The sequence below is a fragment of the Chelonia mydas genome, chromosome 10, assembly GCF_015237465.2.
Source record: "Chelonia mydas isolate rCheMyd1 chromosome 10, rCheMyd1.pri.v2, whole genome shotgun sequence".
Taxonomy (NCBI): Eukaryota; Metazoa; Chordata; order Testudines; family Cheloniidae; genus Chelonia; species Chelonia mydas.
Genome location: NC_051250.2, coordinates 63,463,036 through 63,479,684, shown reverse-complemented (window position 1 = coordinate 63,479,684; position 16,649 = coordinate 63,463,036). Strand labels below are relative to the sequence as shown.

At 39.9% G+C, this 16,649-nt stretch overlaps 1 protein-coding gene across 10 annotated transcripts in view; it reads right to left on the bottom strand.

Annotated features, from left to right (window-relative positions):
* The window catches only part of SLC12A1 (solute carrier family 12 member 1), a 67,663-nt gene extending 52,648 nt beyond the window's left edge, over positions 1–15,015 (bottom strand). For 5 of the 10 annotated variants that reach the window (XM_043523648.1, XM_043523652.1, XM_037910697.2 and 2 more), the window contains exons 1-4: positions 14,889–14,998; positions 12,012–12,617; positions 2,553–2,687; positions 2,273–2,348 (exon numbers count right to left, since the gene is read on the bottom strand). In XM_043523648.1, coding sequence (XP_043379583.1) covers positions 2,273–2,348; positions 2,553–2,687; positions 12,012–12,422 — 622 coding nt within the window. In that variant the 5' untranslated portion in view covers positions 12,423–12,617; positions 14,889–14,998. Of the gene's footprint in view, positions 1–2,272; positions 2,349–2,552; positions 2,688–12,011; positions 12,618–14,733; positions 14,866–14,888 lie in introns of those variants that run through there. The other 5 variants (XR_006284197.1, XM_043523650.1, XM_043523654.1 and 2 more) reach the window with 5 other exon arrangements.
* Between the last annotated feature and the right edge of the window lie 1,634 nt (positions 15,016–16,649).

The window sequence follows — 16,649 nt, the reverse complement described above, 5'->3', positions numbered from 1 at the left end:
TGAGGGGGTGCTTGAAGCTGAGGTTTTGTTTCAGCCCAGAGATCCATCCACGTTTGGATTCTGAATCACCCCAGAGATCAGGCATGGTCAGACCCCAGATCCAAAGTTTTGGTTCAAGTTCCTCTCTAATACCAATTTATATTGAGATAAAACTGGTAGAACAACAACTGAAAATACCTGCTATTGATGTTTTGGAGACTGTGGATTATTGCTGTCATTATTTATATTCTATTAGTGCCCATGGGCCTCGATCAAGGCCCCATTGTTCTAAGCACTGTGCAAACACAGAACAAAAAGAGAGACTTGTCCTGAAGAGCTTACTTATATAAAGTAAATCTGTGCATGGTCTGCACCAGAAACTGAATGTGACAGAGAAGGAGAGAGACTTGGTTGTGTGGGTTCATCACAGGATGACTATGAGCCACCAGTGTGATGTGGCTATGAAAAAGGCAAATGCAATCCTAGGATGTATTAGGAGAAGCATTTCCAGTAGAGCTAGAGAAGTATTAATGCCATTGTACAAGGCACTAGTAATATTCCACATCAGGTCTTATGTACAGTTCTGGTCCCCCATGTTTAGGAAAGATGCATTTAAACTGGAACAGGAACAGAGAAGAGCTACTAGGACTATCAGGGGAATGGAGGGCCTGTCTTTTGTGAGGAGACTGGAAGTGCTTGGCTTGTTTAGCTTCGCAAAGAGAAGGCTGAGAGGAGATTACGATTGTTCTCTATAAATACATTAGGAAGTAAATACCAGGGAGGGTGAAAAGTTATTTAAGCTAAAAAGGCACAAGAACATATGGAATAAATTGGCCATGAGCCAGCGCAGGCTGAAAATTAGAAGAAGCGGGTGGTGTTCTGGTACAGCCTCCCAATAGAAGCTCTGGGGGGCAAACAACTTGAGTACAGTTGTATGACAGGGCTGCTTATAATGATGGGGGGCAGGGCTCAACAGCCCTGGGGCTCATTTCTGGTTTATGTCTTATGTTCCAAAAGGTCTTTCTTCAGGGTATCAGCTGGCCCCTGGCAGGGGCCAGGAAGGGATTTCTTCTTCCACCTCAATATATTCTGGGAGGGCTTTTTTTAACTACTTCCTCTGAAGCATCAGGGATGGCCATGGCTGGAGATGAGACATAGGATGGTGTGGGCCTGGTCTCTGAGGTGGCATCAAGCCTTCTCTCTCTCAGGCGCTTGGCTTGCTGGTTCTTGTTCACATGCTCAGGGTCTAACTGATCGCCATATGTGGAGTCGGGAAGGAATTGGCCTTCCTCTGCAGCGTGTGGGTGTAGGTCACTTGCCAGGATTATATGGGTATACCTCAATCATTTCCCTGGCATTGCAGGGGCCTCAGGTACTGCTGCACCTGGGTCCCCTCCTATTCTCTTGCCTGTGCACATAATAGTCTAGTCTCCCATGGGCTGCAATACTTTGGTCTCATTTTGGTTGTTCAGTTGTTGAATTTAGTGTCCTGTTGCTAGGTGGTGTTAGTGGCCTGCGATGTACAGGAGATCAGACTAAATGATCTGATGATCCCTTCCGGCCTTAAACTCTGTGATGCTATGATTTTACGTTCCTGAATAAAGCCTGATACTGCAAGATGCTGAAGACCCTGTGAGGTGGTGAGCACAATCATCTCCCATTGACTTAAGTGGGAGTTAGGGAACTCAGTGCCATGCAGGACTGAGCCCTCAGGGTCCAACTCCTACTGAAGTTGGTGAGTCATTACATTAAATTCAGTGGGAGTTGGACAGGATGCAGACACAATGAAAATAAAAGGTCCTCTGCACCACAAAATATACTTTGTTAATGTATCTGAAAAGCTTAGTCAAGTTTTAATAAGATATTTCCTGGTGCCACTAGTATCTGTTTCTGTATTGTATTTAAAAATAGTGTGTGAGTGACAGTTTGGGTTCGTGGATTAGCAAAGTATGAAGTAGGAAGGTCAACTGTGCACGAGTATACATATTATACATATTATAAATTGGTTTCAGTCATGAAGTTGAGAGCCGTTACTGGTTCTAAATACAAATTTCACCAAAGATTGGGGTTGTAATATGTTTGTGTGTATAGTTGACACATACATCCCTCTAAGCTGTAATTTGGCTGGGGGTCTGGAAAATTCCAGTAGCTCTTATACCCTAGCAAACACTTGGAAGACCAAAGTTAGTGCAACATGCAAACTCACATTTCAGATTAAATATTAATTGTGATCATATGTAGTTTCTACCCTTATTCTTTATGCTGTTGAAAATTATGTTGAAAAAATACATACCAATTCCAGCTTGACCTACAATCCAGGACAGTCGAATGAAAAGCATCACACCCCAGATATTCAACATGCATCTCACCTAAGTTTTAAACAAACGATCTTGCATCACTATAAAATTACAAACCGTATTATGAAACTTGGTAAGGTGCATTGCAGAAAGTGAGTAGGCTTTTTAAAAGCAGCAAACAACCCCCTGTTTTTTAAGGGATTTTATCATTGCTGATATATTAATTTTTGTAGTATACAGATAATTTTCTGGTAGGAAGATTTAGGTTTCTCTCACCAGCACACCTTTCACCCATCCAAACTTCACAAATCCCCCTTTGCTTTCTTCTTCCTTGTTGGCTGTTGCTTCATCTCCTGGAGTGCCATCTCCATTAGTAACTCTCTCGATTGAACCGGGGTTCACTGCTATGTTCTAAAAGATCACAAAATATATATATATATTCTGTACAGTTGATTAAACAATATACCAAGCAGATGACAACTGGCTGCATAAGGAACACATGAAAAATAGGGATCCAAAATAAAAGTGTATTTTGCTTTTTTTTTTTTTTTTTTTTTTTTGGAAGAGAATATTATCCTCTTACACTAAATAGTAGCTGAACTACTCAAGATATAATCAAAATGAGTAAGTGTATCATAATCTGGACTTAAATCCTGTCTATGTGTGTATGGGTAAGCGCTAACAGTAGACATCATATATGCCATACTTATATGTTTGTATACCACATAGCACACTGAGGTCCTGACCTGGTTGGCCTCTAAATGCTACTGCAATGTAAATTATTGTTGTTGTTAATAATAATAATAATAATAAAATATATTTATATAACATAAGAAGTATTGCTGACTACAGAAACTAGAATTTGCTGAATACTACTTGGCAAATAAGTTATCGTATGAATTTCACCATTTTTCATCAGATAATACAGTCACCAAATATATCTTTGCAGAATTTGACCAACTCTGTAGCTTAAGTACTTTTTAGTGAGAATGTTATTTGATTAACAGTAGCAAAAATGCATCAGATAATACACTAAATGAAAAATCTGTTCTACTGTTTAACTAGCTCTAATAGAAGTATAAGCATACAGGGTCAAGTACTGGCATGCTGGTGCCATAACCACATGCCAAATGCAGAGTTCATGTGTGCTCACATCCTGGCTTTGAAAAACCTTCTCCCTACACACAGAGGAATGGCTGAACCAACATCCCAAAGTTTTGGGAAAGTTCAGATCTGGATGCAGACTTAGATCTGTCCCTCTAATGGGACAACCAAAAACCCCAGTGTCCCTCCCCTTAGCTTTTGAGAAAGTTCAGCTCCAGGTCTGCAGCTTAGATAGGAATAAGTTGTGTTAGAGGATTGCACCTTGCAGCCATTGGTGGGTCAGGGAGTACCTGTGGACTAACACAGAGACCATGTCCCTGACCTCTATATTATGCCTCATTGCTCAGCATCATATGAAGTTTCTGGGAGAATCCGCATAAGGGCAGACAACATACAGTTGCAGGTTAGGCCCTGTGTGAAGAAAGATACGTAGCCCGTTGGGGTGAGTGAGAGGGTCAGAGAGATGGAGGAAGCTGGTAGTTCAAGGAACTCAGTGCTTTTCAGGACTTGGTGGAGTGTGAGGACATTTCCAGAGAGAGTAACTATGCAAAGGGGGAGGGGTAACATACTAGGGCATAGACATAGCTGGGTTCCCAATTAATGTGTCAAGTTGTGTGCATGTAGGAGATAGAGAATCTCCATTTATTTCTTCCTCATCCTTCTATGTCCTAATAAGGAGGAGAGGATGGAAGATGATAAAATATAGGTAGGATATGATGAGAAACAGTCAAAAGAAAAAAAGTCCCATTCAATTACATCATGTAATGGCAAACAGCTAAAAAGTAACAAGTTTTTAAAGTGTTTGTACACCCATCTTATTATTTAGACTTCTAGCAATGGTAAACTAGAGTGTCTTGTATTAAATGAGGCTATTGATATAATAGGCATCACAGAAACTTGGTAGAATGAGGATAATCAATGTGACACAGTAATACCAGGGTACAAAATATATCAGAAGGACAGAACAGGTTGTGCTGGTGGGGGAGTAGCACTGTATGTGAAAGAAAGCATAAAATCAAATGAAGTAAAAATCTTAAATGAACCAAACTGTACCATTGAATCGCTATGGATAGTGATTCCATACTTGAATAATAAGAATATAGCAGTAGGGAATATATTACAGACCACCTGACGAGGATGATGATAGTGACTCTGAATGCTCAGGGAGATTAGAGAGGCTATTAAAATAAAAAACTCAATAATAATGGGGGATTATTTCAACTATTTCCATATTGACTGGGTACATATCACCTCAGAAAGGGATGCAGAGATAAAGTTTCTTGACACTTTAAATGACTGCTTCTTGGAGCAGATAGTCCTGAAGTCCACAAGAGGAGAGGCAATTCTTGATTTAGTCCTAAGTGGAGCACAGGATCAGGTCCAAGAGGTGAATATAGCTGGACCACTTGGTAATAGTGACCATAATATAATTAAATTTAACATCCCTGTGGTGGGGGAAACACCACAGCGGCCCAACACTGTAGCATTTAATTTCGGAAAGGGGAACTACACAAAAATTAGGTTAGTTAAACAGAAATTAAAAGGTACAGCGCCAAAAGTAAAATCCCTGCAAACTGCATGGAAACTTTTTAAAAACACCATAATCGAGGCTCAACTTAAATGTATACCCCAAATTAAAAAACATAGTAAGAGAAACAAAAAAGAGCCACTGTGGCTACACAACAAAGTAGAAGAAGCAGTGAGATGCAAAAAGGCATCCTTTAAAAAGTGGAAGTTAAAGCCTAATGAGGAAAATAGAAAGGAGCATAAACTCTGGAAAATGAAATGTAAAAATATAATTAGGAATGCCAAAAAAGAATTTGGAGAACAGCTAGCCAAAGACACAAAAAGTAATAGCAGGTTTTTATTTTTTTTAAAGTACGTCAGAAGCAGGAAGCCTGCTAAACAACCAGTGAGGCCACTGGACGATCAAGATGCTAAAGGAGCACTCAAGGGTGATAAGGCATCTGGCATTGGCCACTGTCGGAAGACAGGATACATGGTTAGATGGACCTTTGGTCTGATCCAGTATGGCCATTCTTATGTTCTTAAGAAGGCCATCGGGGTGAAGAAATCATGGTCCCTTGCTAGGAAGGAGAAAAGCAGCGGAAGGTGTCAGAAAATGGGGCTTTGTGCTGCCACTCTATTGGCAGATGTCTAGGGTGGGTTCCCACCAACACTCGCCTAGGTACGTTGCTTATTGTCAGCTGGCATGTGCATGCCCAACCAGAATTTGACTCGTATCATACACATATATGTATTAATGTAGAAATATATAATGTATAAGATTTTACTGTATATGTAATTAAAACTGTGAAGTACCTGCTTTAATGTGATAACACTATAGAAACATACTTCATTACAATAGTAACAGCAACAATCATTATCACACATCTTACAAAATCAGGAACAACTACTTTCAATGACCTCATACAACGTTAAGAGTACCATAAAGCAGAAGCATCTCTTCTTATGAAAGGCAATGTATTCCAGGGGATAAGACTACCTGTCTGGGACATAGGAGAACTAGATTCTATTTCTGGATCTGCCATTCACTCAGTGTGTGATACTGAGCAAAGCCAAAATTTTCAAAAGTGGACTCTAATTTTGGCCACTTCAGTTTTTAAGAGTCCAGCTTGAGAGATATGGTCCCTTATTTTCAAAGGTGCTGAGCACCCATAACACCAAGTCAATCGGAATTAAGTATGCTTGTTGTGTAGAAAATATGGGCTTAGTTCTGACCTCAGATACACAAACAGTTGATAGCTTTGCTGCATACATACCTGCATATCAGACCTGATGTTTTATATTCTCCTTCTGGTACTACCTACCACCTTATCTGATGAAGAAGACTAATGCTGAACTTCTTTGGAGAGAATTTATCTCCTTAAGAGCATCTCTGGGTGGGCTTTTCAAAACTACCCATGTGATTTAGGAGCACAAATCCCATTGTGCTCCTAAGTCACTTAGGTGCTTTTGAAAATCCCACCCAAGATGATAGCGGCTACATTCACTCAAAATACAGTCAATTGTTAAGTAAAAGCCAGAAGGATTAGCAGCCATAATACTGTCACATGAATTTTTGTTTATTGCACATTCATGGGATCAAGTCCTCAAAGACAAAAAAGAAAAGGTTCAGTCATTGCCACTTGAAACTAGTTGTTTCTTACATACTTCAAATTAATTTGTGCTTTCACATTCCATTACTGTAAATTATGGTCCTAAACTTTCCATGGTGCATTTTAAATTGGAGTGCTTTAGGGAATGATTATTTATTTACCAAATGGCTTTACCTGGGCAATTCATGCATTAAGGGTAAGGAGTAAAGGTGACAGAACATTTCAAGAAGTCACCCAAATCAAAAGTTATTGCTGTTTTAAACATTTTCCCATCTTCATTTCAGAACATTTCAGCTTTAGTATCTTGTGTGGCTAGTAACGATGAGCTCATCCAATCTACATAATAAGTGTGGAGAACAGCCAAGGAGATGAAGGAAGGTTAAATTTATTTTTTATGGTGGGGTAACTGTTAGACCCAAGCAATTCTCGCCCACTACCAGCTGTGAAATAGTTCTTACAAAATATATCTTTAACTATAATTGGCATTTTGGAGCTTAATACAAGCTAAAAATGACACATCTTGTTAAAAGATTACACGCATTTGACTCCAGTAGTGAAGGAGCTGGATCTCAGACGTTCCTTTTAGCCTGCTTAAATTCTGGCATCAGAAAAATTATACATTTAAAAAAATGTATTAAACATGAATGTTTTATCTTCTGATGTTAAACCAGCATCAAAGCACAATGGAAAGGCTTATGTGGGACTCAGACAGTTGGAGTCACAAATTATGTCGCTTCTTGCCTCCAGCAATGGGCTCAGACAGGCCAGTTATGTTTGACAACTTTGTTTGGTTTGTTGTTTGAATCTAGTTTTCTCTTACTGAGATGTGCTTACCTCCATGTGAACTGCACTGAGAAAAAGGGGGTATAGTATTTAATGTACCAGCCAGGTATGACATATACTGCATCAAACACTAGCAATGGTGCAGGTTTATAGGGCTTTATATGGTACATTGTGTGGGGTTTGCATAAATGGTCATATGAATCACGAGCCCAGGCTTAATGTATTTAGTAAGGCCACCATCCTTCCTCAAACCGTCAAATGCACGGCTAGGACTTCAAGTGGAACTCACACCACTCAGTGTGACACTGTTTCCCTCTAGTGTAGGCTGGGCCACATATGGAGGTTGATGAGCCTACTACGGCTGTGTCTAGCAGGAGTAACACCAGGCTGTGCATAATGCAGAATTCTTCCTCCCACTTGTGGATGATCAGCCATGGAAGCTAGTTTGCCATGGGTGCTACTTCATCCTTCAAAACCCCCATTAGGTGTTTTTAAGCGATAGGTTGACTCACATAATAAGTTCCTGCTACACTGTGGTTTGCAGGGAACTACCACAAGGCGGTCTCCACTGCTTGCGAGGATGGATGGGCATACCTTGGGCAAGCTCTTTAAGTCCTACCTCCCTCTTGCACAGTATAATAGCAACATGTTTGTGGGGCGGAGGGCAGAACCAAAGTCAATAGCAAAACTCCCATTGATTTAACTCGGAGTTAGAGCAGGCCCATTGTGTAATTTAGAGTCATTATAATGCTAACTGAAAAAGTCCCATTGAAATCAAGTCCTTGCTTGTTTTCACAAACTGCATGGGGAATGGTTGAGTTATTTCCACCATAGAAGCAGTTGGTGCATATGCTAACACAAAGCACTAACCAATGTACTCCAGGGAACAACCCAGCCCTGGCAGGGGGCGAAGCTTGATATTCTGATAGGTCTTCTCCATCACTAATTTCTAATTTTCAAAAGTGACTAGTGATTTGGATTGCCCCAGTTTTGGGGGGCCCAAGTTGAGACACCAAGAAATAGGCTGCTATTCAGAAAGTGCTCTGAAAATACCACCCTCTGAAAATCACACACCTTTAAGAGGTCTCAAATAGACACTGCAAAACTTAGACTCTCCTGCCCCCAATCGCTAGTGATTTTTGCAATTCTTGGCCTAAGTTCATCTGCACAGGAACTACTTTTCATAGTCATTCTGCTAGTGCAAATTGTAGTCTAAAGCATTAATGGGCAACCTGCGGCCCATCAGGCTAATCCGCTGGCAGGCCACAAGACAGTATTTACATTGACTGTCCACAGGCACGGCCTCCCGCAGCTCCCAGTGGCTGCGGTTCACCGTTCCCGGCCAATGGAAGTGGTGGCCAGCACGTCCCTGCAGCCTGCACTGCTTCCCACAGCTCCCGTTGGCCAGGAACGGCGAACTGTGGCCACTGGAAGCTGCAGGCAGCCGTGCCTGCGAACGGTCAATGTGAACATTGTCTTGTGGCCCGCCAGTGGATTACCCTGATGGGATGCGTGTGGGCCGCAGGTTGTCCACCACTGGTCTAAAGCTTACATGGAGTTGTTCCACATAAAGGGAATGAAATGTGATTATTTCACTAATAATCAATTATTATAACAATTCCATAATACCCCATGTGCACTAAAAACACTGTGACAATTAAAATTACTGCGCTTGCATAGTGCTTACTATCCTAACCTATCGTGCAATTACATCTAATTTATTTATATTTCTAAATACCAGAATTGCCTTCTCGATGTTCTTATCCTGTGTTCTTCAGTGTTTCAGGTTAAGATCTCAGAACACGTTACAAACATTGATAACTTAGACCTCACAGCACTTGCTTCAAGTCCAGTTAAATATTAATATCCCCATTTTACAGATGGGGTAATTAAGACCAAGGGAACTTGTGACTTGCTTATGTCATACAGTGAATAGTGGAAGAGCCAGGATTACAGCCCAGAAATCCCAACTGCTAGTGCTGTGTGTCAACAACTAGAATATGCCTCCTTCTCCCCTGGTAGTCATGACCTGCAAAACCTTATGTTAAATAAGTAATGTTATGAAGCTTCTGAAATGAGCCAGACAGTTCTTGCTTTGACCTTCGCTCACTAAAAAACCCTCAAAGGACAAGAAACTAAACAGCTAAAGTTCAGCTACATTCTGTAAACAAAAACAGATACCCAAACTGAAAAGCTGTCCAGCAGCAAACCCCAGACTAAATTAGGTTATAATGGTCAAGACTTAAGCCCCGGACACCAAGGTTTCATTGTGCTACTTCACATGCACCAGTGTCATTCATTTATATAATACAAGAAACTTATCTGAACCCAGATAGGTGGGCCAGATTCCTCACTGCCTTGTCCTTTGAGTTTTCACTTGTACATCTGCAAAGTGAGTAGCTACCAAATTGGAATTCTCCAGTCATTTACACCAGGTGTTTTATACCCACTTGGCATTCATGTTGCGTAGCTGTAAGTGACCACACAAGGGACCTGATTCTCATTTACGTTAAGGCCACTTTGCACAGCTCAGGCAGAGGCCTTATTGTAAATGGGAGTCCCAATGTGGGAGATGGGGGGGAGAATCAGGCCCTGATTTTCAAATGGTTAACTTTAGGCTTGATTTCAGTACTTCTGATTGATCCTTCCTAGGATGGGTGAATCTCAAGAGGTTTGGAGGTTGAACTGCATTTGAACCAGCATCCAAAAGTCTAATGCTTATCCAAATTATTCAGACCTCACAAATATGCAAAACTGAGTTGGAAATGTAATGAGAGCAGGCTTTCTCTGGAGACTTCTGCTTCCACATTTGGCCAGAAATAGAAAAGAAACCATTTTTTTCTCACTGTATTTTGGCACTTCTAGTCCCAGCTGGAAGCTAGACATGAATCCCCTTCTCCCGCCTCTTCCCTAAGACACATCTGAACAGTTTAGAATTTCAGGGGGAAAATGGTTTGACTTCAACTCTAAAAAAGGGGTGAAGGTTACATCTCAGCAATGCTTTTTATAGCGAACTTGTCACCATGGTTTTGGAGGTAAGAGGGATTCTCATTTTATTCAAATTAGTTGAACCACCCCTAATAATTTCTTCCAGTAGGTTTTCAATTACTTTGTTTAACTGTTGCAAAGAAGAAGTATATAGAGGGCTTGATCTAGTAGTCTTTGGCCACCCAAAACTCTCAGTGAAGTTGTGTTTTACACCTACTCTTCGCTCACTTTATACATGTGTTACTACAGAGCAAGGCAGTGCAGAATCAGGCCCCCAGCAGTCCATTAAGGTTTTTTTTTATAGAAATGAATTACGTTAGTGCACATGAAGTAGCACAGACGTTAGTGAAACCCTGCTATTCAGAGGGTTGGTTTTGACCATTACAATCTGAGACTTGCTGTTATAAACTTTTCAAATACATTTAAGGAGAGTTTCGAGTGTGCAGGGAATGGAGGATCAGACCTAGACAATGCATTTCTGGTTAATCATTTTGGGAAAAGTAGGTGTGGAGGGCAACAGAAATGAGGATTATGATGACAAAGGGCCTGTTTCTTGTTAATTAATATCAATTTACCAGAAGTGGCTGTACAGATAAAGTGGAACATGCATGGAGTGACTGCTGGAGGGGAAGTTCTGTTCATTAGACCTATCAGTCTTGTGGGTCAGTGGTAAACTCTCCCATTTAATCAGTTAATCAAAACTAGGGCCACAGTCCCCTTAGAAAGGAGTGGGGAAATAACCCCAACTCTAGAAAATCATTAAAAGCAGTTTAGGTATCTCATTTGTCGAGAGCAGCTGTACTCTGTGGTTCTAACTAGTTTTCTGTAAGTCTGTCTTGCCTCTATACTTCCATGGTCCCATCACCATAGTATATGAGTGAATTCTAAACAACTCTTTTGCATTGGGCAGTAAAAAGGGATTTCACCAAATGACTTCTGAATAAATGGTTGATAGACGATCACTGAAGTGGTGCCTCTCAGAACCTCCCAAAAATCATTGTTACAATAAACAATGAGGGCCAAAGTCATCACTAGCGTGAATCCATTGATGTCAGTGGGGTAACCAGTACCCTAAGGATGAATTTGTCCCCGAGAATTGTCTGTTAACATATACCTCTTTAAAGCAAATACTTTCAGAACCAACACACATTCTTTTGTGTTTGAAGCTCATCTTAATTTGCATCTTGTCACCTTGTCTTACAATTTGGTAGCTTTTGTTCATAGCACAAATGGGTAAAGCTTTGTATTTCTGACTAGCTGATAATGGTATTTATTCTACATTATAAAACTTTAATACAACAGTTATTAACAGATTATTGCATGAACACAACAAACTAATCAATAGAACTCTGGTTATGATCAGGTGTTAGGCTAGAATAGACACTTTCATATTTGATTTAGGTTAAATTATGTCTTAAATTGCTACTTCTACACATTTAACTGTAAGTCAAACATAAAATAAATCCTGTGGCTTTATAGCTGTAGACAAGAAGTAGGCATATGTTCCTACTGATTGAGTACATTCATTATTTTCAACCAGATACAAACCTGTTTAAGAAAGATCTTTGCTCCTAGCAGAATACAGAACAGAAAACATCCTGCAGGTACAAGTCTAAATAAGGGAAGTATTTAGTTATACTTCTTCTCTTGCACAGGGTTCACAAGATAAGGGGCTGGATATGTTAATAAACAAAATTAGCCTGCAAATATAATGGAAAATGTATCATTCCTTGCAACTTACCTTTGCCAGTTGTTCATGAATTTCTAACAAGCTTGGTCTGTTCATTTTGGCCCCAGTGATGCTGCCAGTGTTTCGATAATAATCAATGTTAGGAACTGCATCCACTGTGTTATGGCCAAAGGTTTTCAGATAATATGTGTTACTATGAGTATCATAGGGATGTAAATTTCCATCCGATTTAACGGTATCCCCATTTTGAATAAAATTTTCATATAATGCTCTATTTCCAGGCCTGTGACTGATCCTGTGTCTGCTATGTGCTTCTTCAGTAAATGATGTTTCTTCATAATGTGGAGGATCGGCATCCTCTTGGGGTGTTGCATTATTGTCATGGCTTTCATTAATTACATTAACTTGAAACCTATTTGGACTTGGGTCCAAGAATACATTTGGAGAATTATTCATTGACATCTTCAGGGATGTTATGTGCTTAGGTCTCCAATCTTTCTATTCTTCTGTAGTTGGAGGTAGTGTTGCTTTATCTGCAATAAGACAGTAATGCTGTTGCATTTGAAAGATCTTGGTTCTTAATCTAGCAAAGTTCAATGGAGACTTTCTTGAAGTGTTCACTCCTAAGTATTCTGCTTAAGGTTGTCCTGCATGACTCTGTCATCAAAAGCACAAGTAAAACTTTTATATATTTAATTAACTTACACAGTAATGTAAGTCTTCCATGATTTCTTAAAAAACCCAGTGAGATAGCAGCCTTATAACTTTTTACAAACAGGGCCTAATCCAAAGTCTGAGTCAATGTGATATCAATGGGAGTCTTGCTATTTATCTCAGTGGGCTTTGATCAGGCCCTAAATAGGCTAACACTATACATAAAAGTAACTTTCCTGAGTATATTATCTTTTCAGGAACTAAACATAGTACTTCTCTGAATAATGTACAGCCCAATGGTTCATATTGTGTCCAAATAACTAAAGCAAAATGACAGTTATTTATTACTGAAATATATATTAGCAATAGTTTTAGACAATACAAGATTCAAAGAATAATTTTACAGATCTGATCTTGCATTCCTTGTGTCCCCAAATACCCATTTAAGACCATTTTAAATAAATAGTGGCAGATGTTAGAACTAAATGTGTGAAGGATTCAGAACTGCCCCCCCCCAAAGGAAAACAAGGATGTGTATATATATATAAAGCCCAATCCTGCAAATGGTTAAATTTTCAGGATTGGGTCCAAGGAGAACAAGCTGTCAAGTTAGATGACTCTGAAATGGCATGTATTACTAATTATTTGTGATCTACTAAATCCTCTGACAGACCAATATGAGGCTTGAAATAATGCATATATTGATAACTACTTTCAGAAACTAAAGAAATGTAATTTTACAACCCTGTGTATCATAGAATCATAGACTTTAAGGTCAGAAGGGACCATTATGATCATCTAGTCTGACCTCCTGCACAATGCAGGCCACAGAATCTCACCCACCCACTCCTGTAACAAACCCCTAACCTATGTCTGAACTACTGAAGTCCTCAAATCGTGGTTTAAAGACTTCAAGGTGCAGATAATCCTTCAGCAAGTGACCCGTGCCCCACGCTTCAGAGGAAGGCGAAAAACCCCCAGGGCCTCTGCAAATCTTCCCTGGAGGAAAATTCCTTCCCGACCCCAAATATGGCGATCAGCTAAACCCTGAGCATGTGGGCAAGACTCACCAGGCAGACATCCAGGAAAGAATTCTCTGTAGTAACTCAGTTCCCACCCCATCTAACATCCCATCACAGGTCATTGGGCATAGCTACCGCTAATAGTTGAAGATCAATTAATTGCCAAAATTAGGCTATCCCATCCTGTAGAACAATCCAGTAAAAGTCTAATCCTGTCTCTGTTGAGCTCATGCTGGGTCTTGGGCCCTTTTGAAAATATATCTGATAGCAGGAAATTTTGGAGAAAAAACATGCAATATTATAAAAGGATTATACCAACTGAACATCAGGTAAATAAATAAACCCATTAGAAGAATGAACTGGGAATTGAAAGACAAATTAACCATATATATTGATAGATCTACATATGCCTACCTATATAAAATATCTAGTAATCACACAGGGGAGTTATAACTTGAAGAGCCCCTTAACCAAATACACAAAGCTCATTCTGAGACTTAGCTATAGCACTTGAATGCAAATCAGATCCCGATTCCGTGACTCCCATCTACCCTCTCTCTCTCTCTCTGTATATAGAATATTCTGCTGTAAACTCTCGTCACAACAAAATTTCTTTATAACCCTCCAAAGATATTGTTTTTTCAAAGCAAGCTGTTCTTTCCGGTTTAATGTTTTGTGAACTCCACCAGAAACAAGAAGCTCCTTCTTTCAGCTTCTTTGTTTGGTACTATTTTTTCTTGGTCACCTCTGATCCATATTACATTTTTTATGTTATTGATTGGTAATCTCTGACCATAGACTGTATGCTTTTCCCATTAGCATAAAAATCTTTAATATAAAAAGAGTGCACGGAAATGAAATATTTTCTTACATAAGGGCCAGATCCTGATCCTACTAAAGTCAATAGCAGTGTTGCTGCTGACTTCAGTAAAAACCAGATTTGGTCCTAATTCTGTGCTTGTAGACTCTGGGTGAAATCCTGGCCATTTGAAGTCAATGGGAATTTTGCCATTGGCTTCAGTGGGCCCATAATTTCACCTTCCAAGTTTACTTTTACGGTAAGTGTTTCTGCCACCAGGAAAATAAAAGTCTCTTACCTTTCTGCTGCCTTTGCAAATAATGATTTGTTTTTTGCAGTAGATTTCCAGAGGTCTGTTAGATGCTGTTATTCGCCATTAAATTTAGTATTATTAGTATTCTTGCACTATGCATAAATTAACAAGCTTACGCTGTTCAGGATAGTTTAACTTACCTCTCAGTCCCGTGCTCTAGTGAAGGGCAATCAGCCTCTTATTTACTTCTGTATATAGACCATCCTTCTCACTTATGCAGCATGGGTTTTACCTCATTGGCTAATTCTTTCTTCTGTGCAAAATATCAAGTGACTCACCCAACCCCTGTCTTTGACACATGCTCTAAAATGCTCCTAAGTGACTGATTTAGAGGGACATTCTAGCTTGTTAAATATCAACTATAAATGAACCTGTTAATTCTTAGAAGGAAGGAATAAAACTGTGCCTGCATGTCATAGGAGAAAAATATGTTGGTTTGTTTTTCTTTAGAATTTATAAAATATAGCTACAGGCTTCTAGGCTGCTGTATCAGTTACTGTCCCACAATTATGGATCTGCTTATGTGCACTTGCGTGTCAGTATGTCCCTCCTGTTTATTTCCTTTAAGATCATTTCATTTTAGACTTGTTTTCTTTGATACTTTCGGGGTTGGGGAAGGATGTACAATAAAAGGTGGCTGAATTTACATTGAAATTTCTAAAACTCCACGACTGGAAATCCGATTTTAGCAGATTGTATTTGGAATTTGAACAGTGAGTCAAGCAAATAGTCCCATTAAAGTCAATGGAAAAGACTCATGGAATAAGGTACTACTCATTGTAACTGTGGTTATTTATTTTTTCTATTATGGTAGTTCCTAGGGGGCCCACTCACAGTTTAAATGTGTTCAGCTTTAAGCACATAGGTGACACTGTTGGTTTGACGGGACTGCTCGTGTACATAAAGTTAAATATCGGTGACGCCTTTGCAGGACTGGGGTCTATACAGACACAGAGTGAGAGAAAGGCAGTATTATGCTCTCTGTTTTAAAGATGGGGAATAGAAGCACACAGAGAGTAAGTGACTTGCCCAGGGTCTCACTGGTAATGTGGCACAGCTGGGAATTGAATCTGGATCTCCTGAATCCCCATCCAGTGCCTTAGCCACAAGTTGTCCATCTCAACAGTGCATGTAGCAGAATTGGGCCAAGTAGTTGTTGCATTTGAAATGAGCATGTTTATTTGTTCACAGACTACTCTGACTTTGCAATGATGTGTTTGTAGGATCTGCCAGCTACATAATTATCAGTAAACTCCCCTCTTGGGATTGAAACTCATGCCTACTGGGCGTAGTCCTTGAGTTTGAGCCTCCAGACGGGGTAAACTTCAGCCTGTGTGAGTGACGTACCTATCATCACATCTGAGACTTGGACAGTGGCACTATCCAGGGAGTTAATATAAATCTTCATGCTGAAGAAGGCATAGCCTAATGGTCCGAGTATAGGTTTGGGTGCCAGGTACTCTGGCGCTCTAAGCCTAGCTTTGGACAGAGTTTGGGAATTTGTTTTTTTAAACACAAGTTTCTTGGGGTCACACTTTGCTGGCACTATGTTTAAAATCATGGCCTGCTCAGCTCCTTGGTTCAGCTATAACACATTTTAGAACGCCGGTTAGCCCCGTCAACATCCCCTAGCAACACTGTTAGAAACTGGTTTAGCTGGAAGCATGTTTATGCATAATCCTGAATTAATTTAGATCCCCAGCATGGATGAGACCACTGACTCTCCTTATGACCTTGATGAGGTCATTTAACCTTCCTGTCTCGGTGCCTTGATTTCCCCATCAGTAAATTGGGGATAAGAATACATGAGAGGAGAATCAGGCTGTGTGTGAACTTTTTTGAGTCTCTCTCTGTTGAAAACCTTGCCCTGTATTTTTGAGGAAAGCCTTTTGAAAAGTTCC